This window comes from Ischnura elegans, chromosome 11, assembly GCF_921293095.1.
Source record: "Ischnura elegans chromosome 11, ioIscEleg1.1, whole genome shotgun sequence".
In the NCBI taxonomy this organism is placed as follows: Eukaryota; Metazoa; Arthropoda; class Insecta; order Odonata; family Coenagrionidae; genus Ischnura; species Ischnura elegans.
In genome coordinates, this window is record NC_060256.1 from 89282082 (window position 1) to 89292379 (window position 10298).

Sequence of the window (10298 nt, forward strand, 5' to 3'; positions counted from 1 at the left end):
CCCGTCCTCCATCCTAAGTGTACATGTTTGTGCACCGTAAAACGCTACACTCCAGATCAGATTCTTCACTAACGTTTTCTTTAAATTCTTACATAGCTTCTTTTAATATATTCCTCTGTCTCTGGGCTGTCTCGCCATCTCATTTAACTCTGGGAGAATCTTGGATTGCCTTTTGGGTCGTTCCTTGTTGTATAGAGAGAGTTAATTAGAAATCACATAAAACATTTTGCGGCATTTATAAAATTATTTTCAATAAAAGTTACTTTTTTTGGTTGTTGCATCTGTAGCTTAATTCTTATTTAAAAGTATTCTGTAGCTGCTCACTAATCAAGGGAAAACTGACCAGTATGTGTACTTAGTATTATGGTTTAAGTTTGACTGTTAGACATATTTTTTAATTGGGATGTACTCTAGCTGATAATGTATTAGTTTTTGGCTTTTTAAATTTTCTTTTTAACAAAATTTAATGTGAGAGAAATAAAATATTCCAATGATAGGTGTCCTTTTGGTGATTGATGAGTTAAATTATGATTGGGAATTTCAAGATTTGGTATCAGTGTTTGTGTATTTTGTCTCTGCAGGTGAAGCCACCCTTTTCAGTGAGGAAGAGACCCTGGTGAGAGCACTCACGTATTGGAGTCGTGCTGCCTCCCAAGGCTATTCTGTGGCACAGGTCAAACTGGGAGATTATCACTACTATGGGTTGGGCACTCCGGCTGACTATGAGGCAGCGGCCACTCATTATCGCCTAGCATCACAGCAACAGCAGAATGCACAGGCCATGTTCAATCTTGGATATATGCATGAGCAAGGCCTGGGGATGAAAAAGGTAAGTTTTTTTTCAGATTTCTTCGTCCAGATTGAAATGTGCAATTGTTAACCCTTTAAATGTACTAATTTAAAAATTTTGTCAAGGAAAATGATGATGAATTGACTTTGTAAACCTTAAGTTTGCTTCCTTTAAGGGCATTTGTTATTTATCGTAGTATCTAACTTCCTTGCATTGATTTGTGCATAAAATCCACTAAAGTAAAGCTCTTATATGACAGCAATGTTTCTAAAATACTTTCATGCTTGTTTTTTCACCTTGACCTAAAGTTTTTGATTACAGTAGACTCTCGTTAATATGAACAACGTTATTACAAAGTTCTCGTTATTACGAAGCAAAGAGTTGGTCCCGACGAAAAGGCCTATCCAATCTATAGTAAAAGAAACGTTATTACGAAATTGCGAACCTCAGTCCCAGTCCCGGCAGTTACTAAATAAACTTTATTACGAAGTTCCACAAATAAGCAATGGCATATAGGTGGATACACACTATGCTAAGTTTTAATAATTGCGCTGTGTTTGAGTTCTCCTCCAGTACTGTGTCCAAGAGAATCAATTATGGTTCTTTCTTTGGTTCACGCAACATCTTATAATAAGCATCATTCCTTAGGAATCATGGTTACCCACTTATAACCGCTCGTAAATTGGACTTTGGACAGTTAGTCACCTGCCTACACACCTTCGATTTACGAACTTCCAGAGAGACGAGCATTCAAAAATGAAAAATTGTAAAATTGTCATTATCATCATCACTGGTCAACAATCCTAGGATTGGTTTGACGCAGCTCTCCACTCAGTGTTTCTTTTCTGAGTTCAATGATGTGGTATCAAAAATTGTGTAGGCTCAGTTGAGGAGAGAGTTAATGGCATGCTCAAGACTGCCATCATCTTTCCTTCAGGTCAGAATGTTCAGGAAGTCATTCTCTCACATTTTCCATAGTGGAATAGATGTTCTCTGTGAAGGTGTGCCAGAAGTCTCTCCAGTTCTTCAGCACCAGTCCAGTGTGCCCGGATTATGAAGGTATCATCCACATGTCATAGTCATAAATTGGCAGGGTTCCCACTCAACCTTGAAAACCTTAAAACCATTAATAAGCCGTGAATTTCGTATACCGTGAAAAAACCTGGAAAAAGCCATGAATTTCGTCCTAAAACCTTAAAAATCTCTCAATCTTGATTTTACGATCGTAGAACTACTGTTGACAGATTAATAGAAAAAGGAATATTTCGATCATATTTCAAGGTCAGTCACGCGCAGACATGGCCACGGATTTATCTGCACACGTATATTCGAAGGGCATTTATAGGTCCTTGTGCCATGACGACACATTGACCTTAAGCCTGTACCAAAGCCAGAAGACTGGTAACCAAAGCGTTCATTAACACTAACATAAATTCAGACACTTCTTAACCCTTCTGGCACCCTGGTCCCTCTACTTTCCCACTCACAACCTTTAGCCGGAGCTGAATTTTGCAAACGATATATGACCTCATGAGAGAGAGCACTTTCATTGCTGCGTTTGCATTCACGGTGTCTGTCGCGTTTGTGAAATTTGTAGTTAAAGTGCGGTCGACGATTGTTACGTGATCAATATTTCTGCCTAAAATGGTTTATCTACAAACCGTGAATTTGAAGACATTTAGACGGTGAACACCTGGAAAAAACCATGAATTTTATAATTTAGATTGAGTGGGAACCCTGATAGGTTTCTTGTGATAGGTACTCTTAGTATCCATCCTTAACTTTACTATGAAGAGATTGGCTGCTAGAGGCAAAAGTGGCGATCCCATCAGTGCTCCATCCAACTGCTTAGTATAGTCATTGCTCTACAGGAAAGAGTTCCCTTGGCTCTACTCTACTAGCTCAGGGAAATCCTTAGTTACTCCTGAGCTGATGAGTGTTCTCACAATCCCCACCGATTTATTGATAGGCTTGAAAAGTGAGGTGGTAGGTGTGTAGATGGTGCTTGACTTCAATACACTTTGGTATTTCGTTGTCATCGTACCATTGTGGGAGGTAAGGTAGGAGGGTGGAAGTTTCCCTTTCTTCTTCCTTAGCTTCTCAAACCACTTGGGCTATATGAGATTATCTCCCTCATTGTGGACAGTGAGCTCGTAGGCCATTGCAGAACATGCAATGAGTGATGCAGGACATAAAATTGACTCAGAAGCAGCAAAGTTAATTGCCAAGGACTACCCTAGACAAATCCCTGCTATCCCAGACTAATCAGGTAGGCCAGGTCAAATCAGGTCAGTTTTTGAGACCAATAAATTCAATAGGAACAATGGTTACCATATAAGCAACATACGGAAGAGAGTGCTAGGCGATCAGTGCTCATCAGGTTAGAGGCCAGCACTATAATGGTGGCGAACTACCAGACTTCTCCCCTTCAATCTGAAGACAAAATCAGTATGGCTTTCAAAACCGTTGTCCTACTAAACTGGCTGGAGAACCTAAAATCTTACTGTGAACACCATCATTGCTGAGGAAACTTGCATAAGAATTTCATGAAAATCAATACCACGGGCAGAGGTTACCCAACCAGGTGGGACTCAAATCCATGACCTTTGCTGTAGAGTACTAGGACTTGATTCCGCTGCCTCTGAGGCTGAAGTTGACTTGCTGTGTAATATGTTCCAAGTCCCTCCCAGAAATTCTAATCATTGATGTCTATTGATAGCTTATGACAGGTGAACTAAATATATGCATGACAAATTGTTTTAAATTGTATTTTGAGTTTTTAGTGGTACGTTTTATACTCTTTTGTCGGTAATTCTGCTCCAATTTTGTGTGATTGATGGCAGTTTATGATTAAATTAAAGAACGAGGATTTGTTTTGATAAATGTCTTTTGGCAAAGGAAAATTACTTGTTAACATAGCTGTATAAACTTCTTTTCTCAGGATATGCATCTTGCCAAGCGGTGCTATGACATGGCTGCTGAGGCGAGCCCTGATGCAAAAGTACCCGTATTCTTGGCTCTTCTGAAGTTGTCCTTAATGGCCAATATAGAGCAGTTGCAAGAGGTAATGCCCTAAGGTGACTTGTACTCATTCCCCAAAAGAAATTACAGCCTTTCCCTAGCTATGGTTGGGCTTTGGGGCTCCTCTTAAGGATATTTAAAAATTGTTATTTTTAAAAGTTTCCTTTCTAATTATTGTATTTTTATTTCTTGTCTAATACCAATAATCACCCCCTGGGTTTTATTCTGGTTCTCTCTCTGCGAAAAGTTAGCTATAGCTGACATAGCAAGCCATATAAAGATAATACAAAAATCATAGCATAATTCACTAACTTGGGTTTACAACTCATATTAATAACCAGAATGAATGCCCTCGTCTTCATTAGTACAGTAAACTCTTGTTAATACTAACAAAATTCACTAACTCTAGGTTAACTATGTGGTATTCCATTATTTCCTGGATATTAAGTAACTGTCTATATCCAGGAAATACTTGTTAATACTAACAGTAATTACGAAGTTGTTGTTTTTACGAAGTAAATCGTTGGTCCCGACAAAGAGGCTAATCCAATCTATAGTATAAGAAACATTATTACAAAATTATGAACCTCAGTCCCAGTCACGGCGGTTATAAAATGAACTGTAGTACGAAGTTCTACAGGTAGGTAACGTTATTTACGAGGGTAGTGTTTTAAGTTTAGGGAATATAACGTTCCTTATCACCTAGCAACTATTAATGGTGTATATAAACAACTTTTTGAGTCGGTTGATGCCCATGTAAAGTTTCATTAAGATCGGCCTGATAGTTTTAAAACAGTGGTGTGTCAAAGTTTCCAAGTCGCTGTATGAGATGGAGTTAAGTCATGAACAGTACCACACCATAATTTTCTATAACTTTCAACGAAGCCTCGCCCAGCAAGAATGCGTTACTGAACTTTTCGTTGTTTTTGGCAAAGAAGCACCATCATAGACAGCCGTTTATCGCTAGTATGCAGAGTTTCAGCGATGTAACTCTAGCCTCAGTGACGAACCACATGAAAGCATGTTCACAACATCGTAAGTGGTGAGAAATCATGGATCTGTAACTACGAGCCTGAATCAAAACACCAATCTTCAGTATGGGTCATCCAAAGTGAGCTCAAACCAACAAAATTTGTTCGCTCTCGCAGTGTTTCCAAGAAAATGGTCGCATCGTTCGTAGCCAAATCAGGGCGATTGTAGCGGCGATTGCTCTTGAAAATCAAAGAACAGTTAATGCTCAATGGTATACGACCATTTGCTTGCCGGAAGTGATCGCCAAGCTTCAGAAAGATAACCCAAATCGATGCATTACGCTCCATCATGTCAATGCAAGCTCACACACCACTCGAGTCACAAAGTCGTTTTCGGAACTGCAAAACATCGAAATTCTTGATCATACTTCATACAGCCTGGACTTAAGCCCCAATGATTTTTTCACATTCCCCAGAATCAAGAATATGCAATGAGGAAAGCGCTTCCAGACGTCTTAAGAAGCAGTCGATGCCTACAAAACAGCCATTTTGACTACCCCTACTTTAGAATGGAATAAATGTTATAATGTCTGGTTCCATCGAATACAAAAGAGCATTGACTGTGGTGAGGAGTACTTTGAGAAACAATTTTAAAAAATTGCGTTTTTGTACCTCTTAAAATATTCTTCATTCCCGACTCTTTTAAAAGGCTTCCCTTGTAGTGGATGTACATTATGCTACGTCATAATCAGTGCGCTACGTTCAAGTTCTCATCGTGCATTGTGCTCAAGAGGATCTATTATGGTTCTTTCTTGAGTAGGACATACTTCAGTATCCACGTAACATCATATAATAAGCTTCATTCAGGGTTCACACTCAACCGTGTAAATCTAAAAACCGTGAGTAAGCCGTGAATTTCGTCTACCGTGAAAAAAAAACCTGGAAATAGCCGAGAATTTCGCCATTAAACCTTTGAAATCTCTTAAACTTGATTGTAGAACTACGATAGATGGAATTAAAGAAAAATCGATATTTCGATCATGTTTCAAGGCCGAGTCGCGTGCAGATACAGTCCACACATTTATCTACACCCGTGTATTCAAAGCGCATTTATTAATTGGTCCATGTACCATGACCGCACATTGACCTTAAGCCTTTGATTGGAAGACGTTAACCCTGGCAAAAGAATCAGGCACTTCTTCACTTCCCTGCCACCCTGCTCTCTCCATTTTCCCACTCACACCCTTTAGCTGGACATGAATTTTGCTAACGATAGGTGACGTCATGAGAGAGAGCACTGTGATTGCTGCGTTTGCATTCAAGGCATCTGTTGTGTTTGTTACATTTTTAGTTAACGTGTGGCCGATGATTGTTACGTGATCAATATTTCTGCCTAAAATGCCTTATCTACAATCCGTGAATTTCATGACATTTAGACCGTGAAAACCTGGAAAAAATGGTGAATTTTATAATATAGTTAGAGTGGGAACCCACTTCATTCCTGTGGAATCATGGTGACCCACTCATTACCAATTGTAAACAGGCAGTATGATAAGTCCTCTTCTGATGAACATTCGAAAAATTCAAGCGGCTCGCAGTTTCAAATTTGAGGCCTGTGGAGTTGGCTGATGCAATGCAGTGTGGCGTAAAGGAAGTCGTACTTCGGACAGTCTGAACAAAGTGTCAGTTAATCCATTGTGAAGTCAGGAACTGTTCAGCATTTTGCCCGCTCTCCATTTCTGCGGACAGCAAATTGTTACGGCTCCAGCCGCGTTGCAAGTGCAGCTCGATCAGTTTGTCACAATCGTAAGTCAATGCAAAATTGTAATGCAGTGTTGCAAAATTGTAATTTCTGCAGGATAACCACACTAGTCAATGCCTTGCATAGGTTTATCAACTTACAAACAAGGTCTCGGAACAGATCCTGTTCGTAAATTGAGGATTTTCTGCATTTGTTCATAATTTAATCGAGTTTATCATACTCATGACGCTGAAGCTATTCTGCAAAAGACTATAAGTATGGGAGATTGAAAAGACAAGGAATTTTAGCAAGGTATGTTTTTTTTTGCGATGATTCCTAAAAGAAATGCTCTTTCAAAGTTCGTTTTTACGAACCTCCAGTTTTTGGATCCTGTGAACTCTGCAATAACAAGAGTTTACTGCATCGTGATTACTCATATTTTGAGCCAGGTTCATAAATTCCCTCTTAGTAAACAAATTATGGATATAAAATTAGGATAATGTTCATTTCATATATTTGAAATAAATTTACATTGCCTAAAATTTTTTGCAATATTGTGTCTAATTGTAATTTTGATTGAATAAATTAAAGAGATTTTTGGCAAAATATTGTTTACATTATGCAGTGAAATTTCTTTATAACCAATGTCAGTATAACGAAATTGTTTTCTGTCCCCTTGACATTTACTATATTTTTAAATTTAAAATGGTACTAGGTTAGCGAAAAGATTTTTTTGGCTGAAATTCAGTGTAACGAAGTCATAAATTACAGTCATGAGTGGAAAAATTCCAAACTTTGTTTATCCATTTCATTTAATAACCAGTATGGCCTTCATTAATATGGGTTTCATGCGATAATTTTCGCACTTTTCCATGTAATGAAATTTCAGTTTAACGGACGTATTTCAGTTATACGTAGGATTTCGTTAGAATGACATTTCACTGTAAGTATTCTTGTGGGCTGCTCATTTGAAGTGAGTAATTTACAAATCCAACTAATTGACATTCTCAGGAACTTTACTTGTTTAGTGTAACTTGTTCTTATTTAGTTTTGTATATGTGCTTGCTTTTCATGCAATAGTGTGTGTAAAGTATATCAGCCCAACATTAATTTAGGATGGTGTGCATAGAATAATGACAGCCACTCAGAACTACTGCTGGAGGGGAAATAAATATATCGTGGTGAATAAACTTTTTATTTGGGTGTTTTCTGCATGTTTTTGTATCACTTGCACTGACATTTCCCCGTGCATGATGTAGACTTCCTTAGAGTGAAGGAGGAACCTACATTAGATGAGGCCTCCAGGAGGTGACGGGAAATATCAGTGGAAGTGATCCCAAAAAAAAACTTGGAAAACCAGGTTTATTTATATGTAATCAATGGGTCGAAAAAGCTTTTGTCAATGAGTACATCCTAATTTTTTTGTCTTTCAGAGCGACTGGTTGGATTGGGTCAGTGTGTTTGACTTGGATGAGACGTTTGGGCCCAACTGGGACTTATTCCTGATCACTGGTCTTGTCGGCTTGATGGGTCTGGTGGTGTACTTCCGCTTTCCCCCTCACCAGAGGCCGAGGCCTGAAGCTGCACAGCAGAGGCGACACCACCACCCCCCCCCAGCGGCTCCCCCAGCAAGGCCGGCCCCCCCACCCCCTCCCACAACGCAGAATGATCACGCAGCTAGCGAGCGTGCGCCTCCCCCTCCAGAGGGTGACCGGTGCGAAGAGGGGGCGAGCGGTGGCCCACAGCACAGTGGGAGTGAGTCTCCCACCCCACAGCAGCAGCAGCAGCCTACGACGACGACAAAGGATAGTGCAGAGGAGGGGGGTTGCGAGGAGAGAGGGGGCAGTGAGAAGGAATGTCCCCCGAATGACAGTGGTTTGCCTGCCCCCTCCCAAGATGGCAGCACAGCATAAATGAATGGGATACTGCGCTTTGTATGATGACAGGGATTTAGTGTATGTGGGGGAAGTTGTGGGAGGGGGGGGTGTGGGAAGGTGTGCGTGGCCGTTACTCGCGTGTGGTGGGTGCGCTGCGTTGTTTGTCTCATTCAACGTGGACCACTTCTGTTTTTCTCCCCACAGCTCCATTCTCAATTACTGATCCTGATGAAACCATTAGACTATACATTTTGGGGTGTTCGATTTAACTTGCCTCTTCCTTCACCTCTGCTGCATCGAATCTTTGTCATATTCCCTTTGATTTCAAAGCTTTTATTTGGTCCCAAAATCTATTTTTGTGGTTTTTTTCTTGATGCCCGATGACATTTAAAAAAAATTTATTCATCCAGTTTTATTAAATGTTATCTTTCAACACCAAAATTTCTGTAGCTTTTCTAAGTCCAAACAACAGAGTTAGCCTATTTGACTTTGGAAATTTTCAAGTTGGCTCAAAAGACTGACTTAACTCTTTGAGGAGAGGACTCACAACTGCCAAACTTTTTTTAAAAATTCTTGCTACATCATGTTTCTCAGATTTGTGGTATACTAGTGCCACGTGGCATGTGCAAAAAGAGCTACAAAGAGAACTCATCCCGCCCGATTACAGCTTGACTTCTATTCATCATCCCACCTATTACCACGCACTGTATGCGGCTGCTTGCACCGTTTGTTGTTTGTTGCTGGCAACACGCCTACCTTGCTGGCGTGGTGTCTCATGTGAAGCATCGTTTGCTGATGAGTTAGCTTTGAGCATAATGAGTGTTGCAATTACAATTTTGCCAGGGCATTGTATCCAAGATGGGTGAATGTTTTTAGGGATCCTAAATATGCATACTTCCATTGGCCATTGTTGTGATGTTTTACTTCCTATTTTTTGGTTTTCAGAGTTGACATTGTGAAGTGGACAAGCTGCTTTTTTGAATTATAAAAGTTGTGTGTAATGGCTCCTTCAATCTTGGGAGCTTATCTACATTGTGCTGTGTGTTGAAAAAATGAATGGAGATGGAATGCACCCACTGTGATTGTTGCACCAATAAGTATGTATATTTTGTTTTGCCATTCCCGTCAAAAAAAATGGATGGACTGGATTATGAGGGAATGGGTGGGTGAAAGAGTGAGGAGTGTAAATAAAAGATTATTATATTGTAAATACTGATCAGTCTTTCTGTTCATGAGACAATCTAACCACATAAAGGTCATTCCTACTGATCATGTGATGTGAGGAAGTTAAGGTAATTTAATTACGGTTAATGGTTACACCTTTGCTTATTTTACTTGAAATGGATTATTTTAAAAAAATCAATTTTTACTTGGAATCTACTCCTAAGCTCATGTGAGTAATTGTTATATTCTAGTTATCAATATTGAAAATTTGAATCTACATGCGCTGATCAAAGGCAATTCCAGCTACATTAACCGCATCCACTGGTGTAAATTTTTGGTAGAAAGTTTATTTTTTCCTGAAGTGCCTTCATCAAACATTTCAATAATTATTTTATGCAATGGCATTAAGGAATAATTAAATGCTGGTTTGCGTTCTGATACTCCAGGTTTGATAACATATTGACAGCAATTGCATCACTTACTGGAACAAAATTAAAAGTAGGGATGGTCGGTTCGGATACTTCGGATCCAAATATCCGCAGATATTGCCCTTCATCGAATACTTCGGATCCAAAGTTGCTGAAGGCATCAGATCTGGATCCAAAATTTTTAATTTATGCTTTAGTGAATGCAGTGTCCTACACGAGGGAGTGGAAAGAGTCCCGCTCCTACCTTCGCATACGCTGTTGCACTGCGATGCTTGTCCTACTCATGAACCATTTTGCTTAATAGCT

The 10298-nt window shown here is 39.6% G+C and overlaps 1 protein-coding gene across 1 annotated transcript in view; it reads left to right on the plus strand.

The window, feature by feature from the left end:
• LOC124168447 (protein sel-1 homolog 1) overlaps window positions 1-9610 on the plus strand; it is a 33925-nt gene extending 24315 nt beyond the window's left edge. Inside the window, exons 9-11 of the mRNA XM_046546691.1 lie at window positions 582-829; window positions 3732-3854; window positions 7957-9610. Of these exons, the coding sequence (XP_046402647.1) occupies window positions 582-829; window positions 3732-3854; window positions 7957-8436 (851 nt within the window). The 3' untranslated portion in view covers window positions 8437-9610. The remainder of the gene's footprint in view (window positions 1-581; window positions 830-3731; window positions 3855-7956) is intronic.
• Window positions 9611-10298: the final 688 nt, after the last annotated feature.